Genomic DNA, 16,580 nt, shown 5'->3' with positions numbered 1-16,580 from the left:
AAAGGTGTAACGAAAGATGAGAAGAGGGCGCTAAAGTTTAAAAATTATAATCTTCTTTTAATAATTTCTTTAAAAAAATCGATTTTTATAAAAGCTATCAAAACTACATGATTTGGCGCTATTTTGTTGTTTATCTTATTATCGACTTTACACATATAAAGTCATATTTTTGTTATACGTTATCCGTGTAAAGAAGTTCTTCAATTTTTACAATTTTTATATTTATTATAAAATTTTCCTATCGGCCTTGGCTTTAGAGTAAAAAATATTTAAGTAACCAATTATTATAATTGATTATAAAAATTTATTTAATTACTAGCGGTTGTCTACGGCTTCAAATGCATGTTCTCAACTATTTTGAAACCCAGAAAAACATAACTAAACTTAGTAACAAAAAGTAGAAACACATAATTTCATTGTGAACTTTAAAATATCATGACCCAATACAAACCCGAGTTACTTCAAGTTACTTTTACTTGTTTTATAACTTTTTATATTTTTTTTTATATTTATACCTATTTATATGTATTTATATTTTATATTTAATTCTCTTTGAGGGTGGATTTTCTAAAAATAATTAATGCTAATTTCTTCTAATTCCTGAAGGAATTTCAAGGATATAACTTTAATATAATAACTTTTACACCATATTTTACCTCTTTAGGGGGTTAATTTCTAAAAATTGTTTCTTAGTGGATGCTTACGTTTATTATACACTAGAATTTAAAGTTTTTCTCCCCACACATTTAGGCGAGCAATGTTATTTTTATTTAAAAAGGTTGTAAAAAACAAATAACTGGTAATTTAGGATATATATTTTATTAATTTCTACAGCAAAAAAATAAAAATACAAACAATTTTTATTGCAATAAATTCAGTTACAAAAACAAACAAGACGAAATATGTTTTGTAAAAAATTTTAAATACTTTAACTGCACAAAAAAGCTAAAAAGAAGTGGAATACCTAATCGTTGAACCTTAAGATTAAATTAGTTCATTAACCTGTAAGAATACCTAGTACTAAAACTTCTGCAATTCCAATATTTTTGTATGCAGAATTTTTGTGTTGTATGTTTTAATTTGTCACTAACTAATTTTTAATATTTTTTATAAAAAAAATTACACTCCATTTACGAGTACAATTGCTTCAACAAATTACAAATTTACTGTTTTGTTTTGTTATGCTATTTGGTAAAATTTTAAGGTAAAAAAGTAATTCATTTTTCAAACTGGCTTTATAATGCTTTGCTTTTGCAAGAGCTCATGAATCTTCATAATTAAATTCATAGTGCAATCTTAAAAATTAATTTAATATATGACTAGAGTATTTCTAACTGTAAAGTGGAAAAAAAAATGTTCAAAAACTGACACTTCAAGAAACTAACTTTAACACTGAAAAACTAAAAAGCTGAAACACAAAAAAAACAAAAATAGTGAGATTGAAATTCTAAAGAACAAAGTACATGAAAACTGAGAAACTGAAAAAATTATAGAACTGAGAAAGAAAAACACTAATAAATTGAACAATACATTTTCAATAAAAGTCAATACACTATGAGACTGAAAAGCCAAAAATTTGAAAAACTGAAATACAAAAAAAAAACAATAGTGTGATAAAATTCTGTGACTGGAAAAGAGAGAGATTAAAAAACTTTGAAACTGCAAATTAAAAACATTAAGGCCCGATTTCTAGTACGATTAAATTTTAGTTAAATTTTATATCTGTATTATTAGTTGTTAAGGTAGTGCGTATCTGATTGCGTTGCTATGTTTTACTGAGTTTTAAATTTATCTCTCGGTTAAATATGTTTCCTAACTGTGCCTAGGAAATTGAAAAACTGAAATTATAAGATGATGAAAGGACAAATAATTGAAAAATTTAGGAAATGAATATGAAGTTTGTAAAAACTAAAAAGCTAGAATACTGAAAAACTTAAAAACTGAAACAATAGGAAATTTTGAAAGTGAAAATACAGACTGATCCAGAAATACTGAGTCTGTTGGCAACACTGGACTTAAATTTTTAAGGATACCAATGGAGTACGCTTCCAGTTAACAACAATTTAACATTCTTGTGGGGTTGTACGTCAAATAGTTGTCAAGAAAAATCGAATTCGGTTGCAATGTTGCAAATTACGAGCACAAATACTTTCAAATTTGTTGCCAACAGACTCAGTATTTCTGGATCAGTCTGTATAAAAACCTATAAGAAACAAAAAATCTTTAAAAAAAACTGAAAAATTTGATTTTATAATAATAAAAAAATGGAATATATATTTGGAACACAATTCTAAGTTGTTTAGAACACATCTAGGATACAAGTCAATTTAAGAAAATTCTTTAAAGAAAAACTAAAATGGTCTTCATCAGTGGTTACATTTTTCACAAACAGATTTATTTAGAGTTTCAAGGAAAGCCCTTAAAAGTTGCGAGTTAGAGAAGTTTTCTAAGATCCGGTTCCGATTAATAATTTTTTTGATACACGTTTCCTAAAATGGTTATTGTGGGAACTGCTTTGACTCCGCAAAATGTCAAGTACATGTCAAGTACTTAAAGTCGCCATAGCAACATTTTGCGGACTCTAATTTATTTATTATTTGACAAAACAATAATTATTGTTTCAATAAATTTGACGTTGCGATGACTATCGGTCGAATGCACTTGTGAAGGGTGAAATTGCAAATTTAAAAAATTTTACAGTTTTGTTGTTTTAGAGAGCTGGTACAAAAAAAGTTTGTATGCAACACTTCCGCAAAATAGTTTTTTTAGTGAACTGATTTCATTAATCCGATTCGTCCGCTAAAAGTCTATTTTGCGGACTTCTTACATAAATGATTATAATTATTATTATTGCAACTAATTATTTTTTTCAAAATGAAAGGGGAATTTTAATTAACTGTGCTGGGAAGAAATTTTTAGGAGCTTTTAGCTTTTTAGAAACATACAACCGTGTACTTTTTTTTAGTTAATAATAATTAGAGATCAAACTTTTGGGAAGGAAAAAGTTTTAATTAGGTGGCAAAAAAGTTTGTAAAAAGGGAAATTAGTAATTAAAATCTGGTGGTACGTAATTTCTGATACATTTTTTATTAATTCCTACAATAGAAACTTATTTGCAAAAAAGTAATTATATCTGAATACAAACAAAATTTAAAAAGCACATTAGTAATTAGTCACGATCAAAGAGATCTTGGCGAGGAATTAGGCACTATACAAGTAATATTTTATCAAAGGGCAAGCTTCATCCCTTATCTGTTCTACTTCACATTCCAGTGAAACATTTAAACTTTGTGATAACAGTGCCTTTACGCCGCGGCCAACAACACCAACCTCTTTATCTATTGTTAAAGCTATTTTTCCATTAAGTTCGCTAAATTAAACTTCAGAACACTTTCGAGCCTTTTTATTCACATTTACAATACCGCAACGCCTTTGACTGTTTTCCCCCACATTCCCTCAATCCGATCGATTTTTCATTCCATCGCCAATACCAACAGAATTTAATTAACACATGATTTGCATAACTTCCGAATCTGAATATTAGTGCTTGATTTAATTAAAAAAAAAACGCACGCACGGTGAAATTTTTTTGAATGAATTGAAGTCGTTAGATCAACTTTAATCCGGTGTAAGCAACACTGATTGATTGATTTTCAGTTTGTAGCTCATTCCAACGTCCAGCAACTGCTAGCTTCGATTTGGTACGAAGGTCTTCCGGGTTTCCGCAGGAAAAACATGGTTCTGCAAGCCTTAGAAATTGTGAGGATTGGCATCCTTTTCCCGTTCTTCTCGATTGCTTACATCCTTGCACCACATTCCGTGATTGGCCAGACGATGCGGAAGCCTTTCATCAAGTTCATCTGCCATTCCGCCTCTTATTTCACATTTTTGTGTAAGTTGCGAAGCTTAATTTGGAATTGTTTCAAAATGATTTCTTTCCAGTTTTGTTGTCACAGACTGTTTTCTTCGACGATCCTGGCGTCGTGTACACACAGAGGGGTGCCAAACCCACCCTTGTCGAATGGATAATACTCGCCTACGTTAGTGGTGAGCACAATTCGCCAACTTTTTAAGCAAACCTTGCCACAGTCGAGAAACTTGTTCCTCGCTTTTCATGCAAACAATCAATTTGCTATTGAAATTTTTTGCCGTTTTGTGTTGTTATTCGTAATTGTTTACGTGTCCGAGCTAAGCGATGGAGACGTCAAATATGCATGTTAACACCGAACTTAACACAGATCTAACAATCTGAGATATATCGTGCACGGAACAGCTTTTGCATTTTTGATGGAATAACAATGAGGTTGAGATTTATTCCAGCGATTTTCGGCACAAATTGGAGCTTAATTATATTGGAAATGAGTTTGGAATAAGTTTAGATGGAGTATTGTGCCCTTGAAGGGCTTGAAGCGTACGTGTGACGCTGCATTATGCTTGACTTGGTAGGAAATAAAACCGCTTTAATAACGAAATTCCGGATTTTAAGTCGCAAAAAACTAAGGAAAATGCGAAAGGTCTTTTACTACCTCTTTTTTGTACAAATATTGGCACAAGTATTGCGTAAACAGTACAGTTAAGTGATGCCTTATATTATTCATCACTGGCCAGTCTCAAAACTTTCTAAATTTTATAAATACAGGGTGAGTATGCTAAAAGTACATTTTTAATGTATCTCCAAAACTAATAAAACTGGTCTGCAAAAAAATTTTTTTCTTCATTATTATTATTATGAGTGATTATTATACATTTGATGCTTCTGAATATATAACTATAATAACAAAAACTGTTTCACATAAACAGTTTTCTTATCTTATAAATATTATAAATCGTTGATTTTACTTAAAACTATAACAGTAAGTTTAATGATTGCGACAATAATTAACAACAAATACTAAAGATTATTAAAAAGATCTATCTAGTTGCATAATAATAGCATATTTCTATGTAATTTTTTTCCCCACTTTCCAATGAAGTTACAACCAACTAAAATTTGCTATATGACGATCTTCTCTCATCTATGTACATCTTGATGACACCTGTCTTCATATTTATCAATACTGCGCTAATATTTGCGTTAAAAAAATCTAAAAGGAAGAATAAAAACATGAACTTTTGAAAGGACTTGTTGCATATTTCACACCAATGAAAAAAATTCTCGAATGATTTCCTGGTAGTTCTGTCTTGTTTTTTATCAACTGAAGTTGATTTTTTGCGTTGGGCAAAGGTATGAAAACAAGCGTTTTGTGCCTAAACTATGTACCTTACGAAAAAACTAATTAGTACATCATCAACTACTTAAAAAATGTGATCATTTTTCAAGAATAAATTTTTTCAAAATTTCTTTTAGTTTTCGAGTTATTAAAAAAATACCCAACTGGGGAGATCTTTTACAAAAATATGAATTTTATGTGTTACTTTAAACTCAATCTGTATACAAATTAAATGGATTAAAGCAGTGGTTCCCAACTTTTTTCACCTTGCGAACCTCTTCTAACATCCGACAGAAATTGTCGAACCCCTTATACAGCTTTAAAAAGACAATAAAATTTGATAGGAGATTTTTTTTGTTGCACATTTTGAATTGAATGAATGTTAATGAATATGAATTTTAAAAAACGAATACTTTAATACCTATTTTTGTATTTTTTTATTTTTAAATTAGGAACAGATTACAGTAAATACTTTTGGACATGTTATATAATTTTAACGTTGGCACCATAGCCAATTCATTCGGAGGAATTTTAGTAAAAAAAGTTGGGTCCAGTGTTTGATTTATTTATAGAATATGTCATTAATGTTGGCAAAAAAATCCTAGATGAAAATGTAGATACGAAAACACAAAACATGGTCAAATTCCGTATAAGAAAAAAGTTTTTGATTTAAATGTAAAGACAAAAAGTACTAATTAACTCTGCAACTTCCAATTTTTAACAAGAAAGTAAATAAAATGTAAAATAATTATGTGACAGAAAACAATTAGATGATACGAAGGAATAAAAAAGTGCCAATTTTATTTTTAAACTAAGTCGGAAGAAAAATTTAGAACTTGCTGTAACTTCAAGCCCATTTCAGTTCAAATTACAGAAAACTGATCCAATCTTCATAACATATAAATAAATAAGTTTAAGTTTAATGTCTCGCTTTTACTTTCGTATTGATCTTTTTTTGGGACTTTGTTGTTACTTCATTAGCCCAGTCAAATTAGGCAAAACATTATGCAATTGGTGGAAAAAATTATAGAGTTGGATTTTTTTAAACGCTTTCTTTAGCCTATTGTCAAGTATTTTCTAGTACTAGTAGTAGTGTAATGTCGTGTATTTTTGAGTATTGTTTTTTATTGTATTGCGTCTTGTAAGCAGTGCATAACCCCGCGGAAAAATGAGCTGAATAAGGTCAAAGTTTCGTTTGATTAAAGTGCGGTTGCAAATATTTATTAAAATAATAGATGGAACCGTCCGCGTAATGATAATGGAAGGGTTAGTTTCTCGGGTGGAGGCATTTTAATTTTGTTGATGATAAGTCCGGAAATGTGTGGTTAACAAGTTAGTGGCTGTGCAAGCAAAGCTAACACAAACTTCCTTTCCAGGATTAATATGGAGTGAAATAAAGCAGTTATGGGACGTGGGTCTCGAGGAGTATGTGAGAGATATGTGGAACGTCATTGACTTCATTACAAACTCGTTATACGTAGCGACAGTGGCTTTAAGGGCAGTTTCGATTTATCAGGTAGGAAAGTGTTTCCTTCCCCTTTAGTTCCTGAGAAAAATGTTTGCAGTTTTTGAGCGACAGCGAGATGTCTGCAATCGCTTATTTCTTTCAGGTACAAAAAGATCCGAGTGCTCTGAATGTTCCGAGAAAAGAGTGGGATGCCTGGGATCCAATGCTGATCTCAGAAGGGCTTTTTTCAGCAGCGAATATTTTCAGGTAATTTTTCCTGGCTTGTGTGAAAAGGTATGCCTAGAGACCGGATCTTAGAAAACTTCCCTAATCTGTAATTTCCTTTAAACACGAAATAAATTTGCTTTGTTAAAAATGCAAATACTTGACACTATTCTTATTATATTTCTTTTATTCCTAACTTACTTGTTGAATCCTAAATAGGTTTTAAACATCCTAACATTGTGCTTAATCTTCCTAATTATGAAAAATTTATCTTTTATCTTAAGTTTTAATGTACCTAATAAATTTTGTTTTTCGAAAATTGAAGTTACTTCCTGGTGTTTTATTACCTACCGGGTGACTATTAACGATTGTGATTTTTGTGGTCAAGTTGATAACAAATTTGAAAATTAAATTTGGCTGACATGACTGTCAGATGAAACATCTCCATACAACAAGCTAGCAGGGAGGCCAATAACTCAATGTTGTCAATAGATTTTTTTGCTTCATTTATTAAAAGTCACCCAGTATATTATTTTTTTTAATGTCTATTGTATCAAATCAAATCAACCATTTTAAATTCAATTAAATTATTTTCAAAATGACTGAACTTCCGAAGCTACGACAAACTGGCGCTAACTTTAAAATTTTATAACGTAACCACCATTATTATGGCATTTTTTAATTTCCTTTTTCAAATTGAGTAAATTTTAGTTGTTAGGAATCATTTGATATATGTATTTTTGACACATATTCATTTTTTGCAAAATTGTCATTCGCAGGGATTTTGTGATGCAAAACATTTTTCTATTAAGTAAATTCTTAGAGAAAAACTACGGAGGACTATACTACGGAGACGAAACCAAATATAAAATTGCAGCATTTTCTGAACCCAAAAAAATTGTATGGCAGAGTAGAAATAAGGGCACTTTGAGCTTGAATTTAAATTCAACAAATTCACTAATTATTTGGAAAAAACGCAGAAATGTTAAGCTTTGAACTCTTAACAGAGGGAAACTGATTATTTTTCAAGACGCTGCGCATACGGTTAAAGATACAAAAAAATGTTAAGAAAGAATTTATGGAAAATTTTTTTTTTTAAATTTTGCAAAACCAGATTTCTATCGTCAACTTTTTAGGTCTCAAAGACATTCAAATTCACTGAAACGACGAATTTATTGCATTTTACCGGTGGTCGAGTAACCATATTTATACCTAAACTGTAGAAGATAGAAATATGATGTATTGTGGTGGCAATTTAAGTCTCCACAACTTTGCTCCTTACGCTTTTTGTATCGTCAACCGTATTTCCAAAAAACTATCGCTTAAAATTATCAGTTCGAGTTCCACTAAATATTTTTGTGAACGCTGGGAATACGGATAAAGATACAAATCAGTGTAAGTAACAAACAAAAATCTTCAATAGTTTAGCTATAAAATCACTTTCCGGTACTGGACCACCAGTAAAATGAAACAAATCCGCCGCTTGAGCGTCTTTGGAACTTTGGTCTTGCAAACTTTTCCGTAAGAAATTTCATTCTCTACAACTTTCTTCCTAAAAGTTTACTTGTATCTGTAACCCTAGCGTTTTGAAAAATATGGAACAGAATGCACATTGATATATGTTCGAATTCTTTTTAATATATTTGCTTTGTGCTAACTGTTATACTAATACAAAATTGTTTTAAATTTATTGCTCTGAAAATTTTGTCGGTAATAGAACAACTGCGCTCTCTGGCGACATTAGCGAAACTATCGAGTGCGAGCACGTTTTATTTGTACGTTGTTTTTGTACAACACTTATTTTGTTTCATTGTTATTGTTTTGTTTGTTGATGGTAAGTACCACTGTTTTTTTTTCGTACTGTTGGAATTAATAAAAGATTTCCAGATTTAATTATCTAATTTTTGTTAAAAAAATTCGTGAAAATCCAGTTTCTAGGCGTGAGCTCATATAAAAATAAATAGATTTGACATTTTCTTGCTCTTGCGACTAGTTTTACATAATTTCCATTAACTATTACATGAATATGAAAACGTCCATCGCTGTCAGGTTGATTTTACCACAGAAAGTTACTCTTATTTTGTGAAAGCAAAATGAACTTACATTTTATATCGGGTTGCACTCTACACTCCAGGATTCTGCATAGTTCGAACAAATTTTTATTCAGACACGTGTTTAGAATAAATTTGAGTAATTTGATCCGACTTGATGGTTTCTTTTTATCACAGTCGCCCTAAAACTACATCTCTTTTTAACAGAATGAATAGGTAATATTAACTAGCATTATTATAATTAAAATAAAGACAGATTGACGAAAAAAAAAGGCATTCAAAAATGGTGGATGCGCCGGGCAAATCATTAAATTCTAAACATTTTGCAATTAAACACAAATATATACAAATCTAGTCATAAATAAATAAGAACGTGGTGATGAGCTTCCCAGATAAGCGTATCGATTGGTAATTAGAGCATTTGTGGTGGAATTTCTGTGCGTTACGTAAAATCCAATTGCCCAGATATATTGGAAATTCTTCCAATTTAATTTTTCAGTCCGAAATCCTCGCTATTAGTATTCAACCCCAGCGTGTGATTTACACGAGAACGTGTATTGTACCCTTGCCATTAAACGAGGATTGGAGTATTTCAGGATGTGTTAAATCGCGATTTAATAATAGCACGAAATCGAGACTAGATACGCGAATGACTGATGAGATGAATTGTCGCTTGACGTGTGTTAGACGGCTCTTTAATTCATTACGAACGAGCGAATCCATAAGCAGATTAAACTGCCCTGCCCTGCCTATTAAAATATTCCATAACTTTTATTTTCGGGAAATTACGACCGTTTAAATGAGAGCGAGCTAAATAAAACTTGGGTTTGGAAATTAACAAGCTGTTAACCAACAGTTTGTTATAAAAAATGTACTTTAAATTTTTTGCTCGACTGTGACCACGTTGCCACAAATCTTTCAAAAGTTTCGAGCAACTTCCAGACATCGATCTCAACTTAACGCTTTCGGGATTAGTGGTTCCCCAAGTATTAGCTTCTTTAACAGTCTGTGGTTATTTTCCTGTTAAACATTTTGAGATAAGACGGGAACACGTTAATTAAGACAAGTCGCTTAAGTGAGAACACACATTTCTCATCTCATTTTTCTTGTTTTAGTTCATTGAAGTTAGTGTACATATTTTCGGTGAACCCTCACTTGGGACCACTTCAAGTGTCGCTATCACGAATGGTGATGGACATCATGAAATTCTTCTTCTTGTACGTTCTAGTCCTGTTTGCGTTTTCTTGTGGTAAGTCCCATTTCCACGTGGTGTCAGCTTGCACAAATTATTACAGGTCTGAATCAGCTACTTTCATATTACGCCAAAGCTGAGAAAAGAAAGTGTCCAGAAGAGAACCCTCATTCCTTAAATCAAACGGAAAATAACGACACAAACGCCTGTATAATATGGAGAAGGTTTTCAAAGTGAGTAATTAATATTTTGCGTGTGTTAAGTCTCTTGATCACTCACTTCAAAGGCTTCGAATAAATTTGCAATTCACCGAGAACGTAATCGTGTCATATTCAATTATGTTGCAGCTTATTCGAGACCAGTCAGACGCTCTTTTGGGCCGTTTTCGGATTGGTCGACTTGGAGAGCTTCGAATTGAACGAAATTAAAATATTCACGAGGTTTTGGGGGATGCTTATGTTTGGGACGTACTCGGTTATTAACATCGTCGTTCTGCTCAACTTACTCATTGCTATGATGAATCATTCATATCAACTAATTTCGGTAAGTTAATCTAGTTACTGATTCAGTTCAGATTTGTAATTTGAAATAGTGAATCTGCAAAATGAAAAATAATACGAAACTGTGACTATTCAGAAAATTGAAGTAAAAACTATCAACAATGAAAATATGAATACAAATAAATAATTTCAATCATCTTACATCCTTTCTCAAAGTTTACCTATCATTTACATTCATTCCAAACCAATTACACCAACAATACATTTCATACCGATTGAAGCTAATAATTTGCAACCATTTCTTCTGCAAGAGTATATACAGGGCTTTTATTTCAAAAAGAGCCAGTCTCAATAACGTTTGACATTGAGCGAATCTGTTTTCAAACAAAAACAGGTCGATTAGAACCGCAAGGGGGAAGTTTAAAACCAATATTTTGGTTACATTTTAGGTTTTATCCCTTAATCGCTAGCCACTTCTACTTTAAAATTTTAAATGGCACTCCTTACTTTTCCCGAAAGGGAAAACATAGCGTATCTAACTGTCCAAGAAAAATTTTTTTGGCGATTTGTTTTTTAATTAAGGGTGGTTTTATTTTTCAAATTTTTAATTTTAGTAGCCCTTGTTTTAAAGCCATTTTAAGCTAAATAAAAAAAATTAAATTAGAGATGCGATGAGAGAGTTTAAAACCACCATTAGTTACATTTTCAGTTTTATCCCTTGGTCGCTAGCCACCCCTATTTAAAAATTTTAAATGGCACTTTTTACTTTTTAAACATTTTTGGAAATGTAAAAATTAGCGTATGTAATAATTGTTAAAAAAATTCTGATGTGCTTTTTAGTTGCTGCATTTACGGTTAGATAGGCTCTCTACCCCCTTTCAAAAAATATTTAAAAATTTAGGGGTGCTATTAAAATTTAAATTTAAAAGTAAGGGCTGGGGGATGAAATCTAAAACGTACCTACCTTTCTTAGCTTTGAACTCTTTCATTGCATCTCTAATAGACAAAAATGTTTCAAAAAGTAGAAGGTGCCATCAAAAAATTTTAAAGTAGGGGTGAGGTGACTAGCGATTAGGGGATGAAACCTAAAATGTAGCTGATGCTGGTTTTAAACTCCCTCAACGCATTTTTAATCGTCAAATTTTTTTTTAAATTAAATTGGCTTCAAATCAAAGCCTACTAAGATTAAAAATTTCAAAAATAAAACCATCCTCATCTAAAAAAATTGCCAAAAAATCGCCATTTAAAATTTTAGAATAGGGGTGGCTAGCGATTAGGAGATGAAACCTAAAATGTAACTAATGTTGGTATTGAACTTCGCCCTCGCAATTCTAATCGACTTCTTTTTGCTTGAAAATAGATTTACTCAATTTCAAAAGTTATTGAGACTGGCTCAATATTTAAAATTATATTAAAATCAAAATCTTCTATGAAATGAAATTGAGTATCAATATATTTGCCTCTGTTACAAGATTTTGAAATTTCCTAAAATTTTAAACATCTCTGATTATCTTTAAACATTATCAATTCAAACTTTTTTATGCTAAAATCCATCAGCAGCTTTCTTCACCACAATGCTTCATTAACGAAAGTACTCGTATTTAGATTCTTTTAAAGATAAAGGAACAACTTCTCCATGACGAGCTGATGGTGCCTCCGAAAAATTAAACAATACACATTCTTGAATTTTTTGTCTGTTTTGTCTTCACTTCAATTTGCATAACGTTTACTGCAATATTTGGTCTAGTATTGACAGCTATGTATAATAAACCTTCAGTTGTTTTTTTAGCTCCCTCATTATTGTTTACTTACTCCGAATCCTTTAATTACAATAACATAGGCATTCTAGAAGGCTTTGCATTTTCCATTTTAAATTCCTTTAGAACCTTGTCAATGTATCTTTCTTAATTAATATAAAACATTTTTATGTCTTGTTATTTAAACCCAAATAATACTTTATTTTGCTCAAAGATTTTACTTCTAGTACTTTTCTAATCTTGGTTACAGTGCTTTATAATAATTGTTAATTTCTTGCTTTAAAATATTATAAATCAATAAATAAATAAATATATCCATTTTTCAATTTTTTTCTAGAACTAAATTATTTTCTTTAGTTTACAACCAAGTTTGTCTTCTTTTCGTTAGTAAAACCTTCTGGTTTCTTCATATAGAGCTTTTCTTCTAATTCTCCACTTGCAGCATTTATGTCATAATGCCTTACATTCATTTATTCCTGCTGTTACCAAAAAAGTTCTTAGTATCGTTTGTCGAAAAACACGAGCAAATACTTGATTATAATGTTCTTCATATTTTTGAAAATATCCTTGGTTTAAAGTGCACTACTTTATGTTTTTTTTGCCTTGCTTCTTTTTTTTTTCAATTTTATTACTTTGATTCCTTTTTTGATTTTATCGTTCTACAATTTCATTTCTTCCTTGATTTCGTTCTTCTCCCTTCTTCTCGATTTCTTCAAATTGCCTTGTTTGATTCGCTTTATAATATGAAGAAATTATTTCTATTTCTACATACCCACTAAGTTCTTCAATTCGTGAATTAGAGGAAATTTTTTCTTGTTTCATTTCAGCATCTCCTATAATTTTAAAATTTGCACTGAAATAAATTCTTGAATATGTTGCTAGGTTAAAGTCAATCTTCATAACCAACAAACACTAATTTCAGTGCTCTTTGATTTAATTTTTGTCTTTTTTCTTATTGAATCCACATATACAGATATTCCAACGATCCGAAAAGCTCCATAACTTGTTTATTATTAAAGATATTGAATTTTTCTTTCTCTAGATTATAGCTAGTTTCTGCTGCATGTTTTTAAAATATTTGCAGTATATATACAGGATGTTCTAATATTGAAAAAACACTAAAGTTATGTTTTTTTAATGAAACATCCTAAATTTTATTGCATTAATAAATGTTACCTTTAGGCCATTATTTGTCATTTATTACAATTAAATAACTAAAGTTTTAATATTTAGGTTGAATTTTTAAATTTCCGTATAAACTCCAACAAATAAATGGTTTGAGGTGGAGTTGCTGTAGTTATATTATGGTTAACTATGGTAACAACAATGCTCATGAAGTTTAGATTAAAATCATCAGTATTAAAAGCTACGTCGAAAAATGCAATAAAAATTAGGGTGTTTTATTTGAAAAACATAACTTTAGTTTTTTTTAATACTAGAACAACCTGTATATATACCGCAATATTTTATTTGCAGCAAAAACACAGCTATAATTTAAAAAAAAGAAAAAGTCAATATCTTTTGTAATAAACAAGTTATAGAGCTTTTTCAAATCGTTGGGACAGCCTGTATGCAAGCTGTTCTTGCTTCAAAATGTCTTCAACCTCATAATTTATTATTTGTTTTCCACATCCATCTAAACGAATTACTTTTGACTTTCTTTCAAAGATATTCTTAATATTTTCGATGTAATATTTTATGAACTTCTTTTTTTATATCGATTATAATTGTTAATTAAAGTTATATTGTAACTTTAATCTCTGCAGTAATTTGCGTTAGTCCATTGAGATCATTGTAAATCAACTCAAGTGTTTTATCTGTTTTTATCGATGACTTCTTCAAAAATAATATTTTCTTATGTTTCCTTTGACAAACGTCTCACATATTATTAATGGCGATTCACAAATGAAACAATTTGGCATAGAAATTTTTGTAACCAAATAATCTTCTGTGCCATAAACAAACAGAGATTGAAGTCTGTATTTCCAAATTTTCATTAGAATATTCAGTATTTAATGGTATTTAAACACGGTTTAATTTGTAAATTTTCTTTTTCCTTATCTCGTTACCAAATATCAGATTTTGACGTAACTATGACTTATTTTATAACTAGGGGTGTAATAAAAGCAGTTACGTAATAAATTTCTACGTAACTCCTTTTTGGTCGAAGCCAATAGATTTGTTTACTATTAAAAAAATATATGGCAGAAATAAATTTTTAATTGAAAAAAGTTGTGCGTAATACATTATGAAAAGCCTATTATTGTTTAAGTCGCGTATTATGCAAAACTTGGTCATTACGCTCACTAGTTTTGGTAAACATTATGCTCATTAAACAAAATCGGTCTTTTCATAACTGATTACATAAATACCTATTGTTTTACTCCCTTTCTTAATTTCACAAACACTTCGCTTAAAATATACTTCTAGACTCAATTTACTTAATTTTTGCATCGATAATAAATTTGTTTGGAATTCACCAACGAATTACATCTAAAAATCGAGATCACAAATGGTTACTTTCCCGTTGCAAGATTGATCTTTTGAAGTTAAATTAAACCGCGAAACTAATAACAGCCTTGTTGGAACTGAATTGCCTTCTTACTATGCAATTCGCGTGGGAGTAGAAAACTTAATCGTTTTTTTACTTCCTATTCCTTAAATAACACATTTCCGAATTCGCGAAAAGTAAAATCCTGTCCAACAATGATTTATTGCATAAGTTAGGTGCACTATTGCGTGACTCGTACTATAATTAAGGGAAAAGTTGCATGCGAGGTTGTCGAACCTCGGGGGAGTATCGACAATGAGCGATTTTGAAACTTGAAAAAATGAATTTTTTCAGGAACGAGCCGACACCGAGTGGAAATTTGCGCGTAGCAAACTGTGGATTAGTTATTTCGAAGAAGGGGGCACTGCACCCCCGCCATTTAACATCATTCCAACCCCTAAAAGTATCTGGTACGTGATTCAGTGGATCCGGCGGAAATTCTGCGGCCATTCCCGAGCTGCCAAAAAGGAACACATGCGGACGATAAGGGTGAGTGGATTATCTTGCCGTTTGATTTTTGTTATTACCCGAATTCGAACGTCGTGTAATGCAAATCCGGGCGATTTATCGTCGGTGATTAAACTCGGACAAGCGTCCGAATTGGTAACTGTTGAATAAATCAAATTATGGTAATAAATTTTGTTGCAGAGGAAAGTCAAACAAGCGAGCGAGAGGGATTTTCGATACCAGGTGAGATAATTAAGTGCATTATTATTATACATTTGGTTACATTGTTCACTTTTCTATAGAGTATTATGAGAAACTTGGTGCGCCGATACGTGACAGTCGAACAAAGAAAGGCGGAAAATCAGGGAGTCACCGAGGATGACGTGAATGAAATCAAACAGGACATATCAGCTTTTCGCTTTGAACTTATCGAAATACTCAAAAATTCGGGAATGAACACGTCCACAGCGCACAGCGGAATGGGTAATTTATAATTGATTTACTTGCATTTTTTATTTCTTGATTAAACACGAAGTTAGTTTTTTATTTTCTGTGTTTTTTGTAGAAACAGAAATGTCATGGATGTTATACTTGTAATTTATAAGGAACGTATCAGAAAAAATCCTTTATTATTTTTAACGTAAACAAAATTAAACGTAAAATTAAGTGGGCTAAGGTAAAAATAGAAAAAAGCCCTGTAAATTATGTCAAAGCGTACTGATAGTTATCTATTAACAATTTTTTTCCTTTCTTTAAGTCTTGAAAATAAATTACAATATTAAAAACTATAATAAACAGGTTCAACCAATAAATGTTAAGCTCAAAAAAATGCATTTCCAGAAGAAACCTAATTTTAAACATAAGTAGAGAGTAAAAAATAGATTTTTGACTTAATTTTGTGATTTATAATTATAAAACAAAGATTAACTAGATTTTGATTAAAACCCAAATTTTTTACTTTAAAAAACGTGATTTAGTGCTCGAAAAAACAAAGATAACATAATTTTCGACCAAATTCTACATTTTTTCTAATTGCTTTTTAACAAACTTGCTTAAATGCCCACATATAGAAAAAATTGTGAAATAATTGCATGCGTTGCTAAGACGGCAAAATATTGTTATTTTTGACCCATTTTAGTGAGTTTCGATTGAGGTTTAGTAAAATTTTACATCAAAATTGAATTTTTGACTTACATCTTA

The 16,580-nt window shown here is 30.7% G+C and overlaps 1 protein-coding gene across 2 annotated transcripts in view; it reads left to right on the top strand.

The window, feature by feature from the left end:
• The window catches only part of Trpgamma (Transient receptor potential cation channel gamma), a 94,158-nt gene that overhangs the window by 67,418 nt on the left and 10,160 nt on the right, over positions 1 to 16,580 (top strand). The window contains exons 8-17 of one of the 2 annotated variants that reach the window (XM_015979223.2): positions 3,658 to 3,892; positions 3,943 to 4,047; positions 6,587 to 6,726; positions 6,821 to 6,924; positions 10,049 to 10,182; positions 10,229 to 10,358; positions 10,473 to 10,668; positions 15,228 to 15,422; positions 15,582 to 15,623; positions 15,683 to 15,863. In XM_015979223.2, coding sequence (XP_015834709.1) covers positions 3,658 to 3,892; positions 3,943 to 4,047; positions 6,587 to 6,726; positions 6,821 to 6,924; positions 10,049 to 10,182; positions 10,229 to 10,358; positions 10,473 to 10,668; positions 15,228 to 15,422; positions 15,582 to 15,623; positions 15,683 to 15,863 — 1,462 coding nt within the window. Of the gene's footprint in view, positions 1 to 3,657; positions 3,893 to 3,942; positions 4,048 to 6,586; positions 6,727 to 6,775; positions 6,925 to 10,048; positions 10,183 to 10,228; positions 10,359 to 10,472; positions 10,669 to 15,227; positions 15,423 to 15,581; positions 15,624 to 15,682; positions 15,864 to 16,580 lie in introns of both variants that reach the window. The other variant, XM_015979222.2, reaches the window with a different exon arrangement.

This window comes from Tribolium castaneum, chromosome 9 (assembly GCF_031307605.1).
Source record: "Tribolium castaneum strain GA2 chromosome 9, icTriCast1.1, whole genome shotgun sequence".
Taxonomy (NCBI): domain Eukaryota; kingdom Metazoa; phylum Arthropoda; class Insecta; order Coleoptera; family Tenebrionidae; genus Tribolium; species Tribolium castaneum.
The sequence above is the reverse complement of the archived record's forward strand: the minus strand, read 5'-3'. Positions and strand labels throughout refer to the sequence as shown.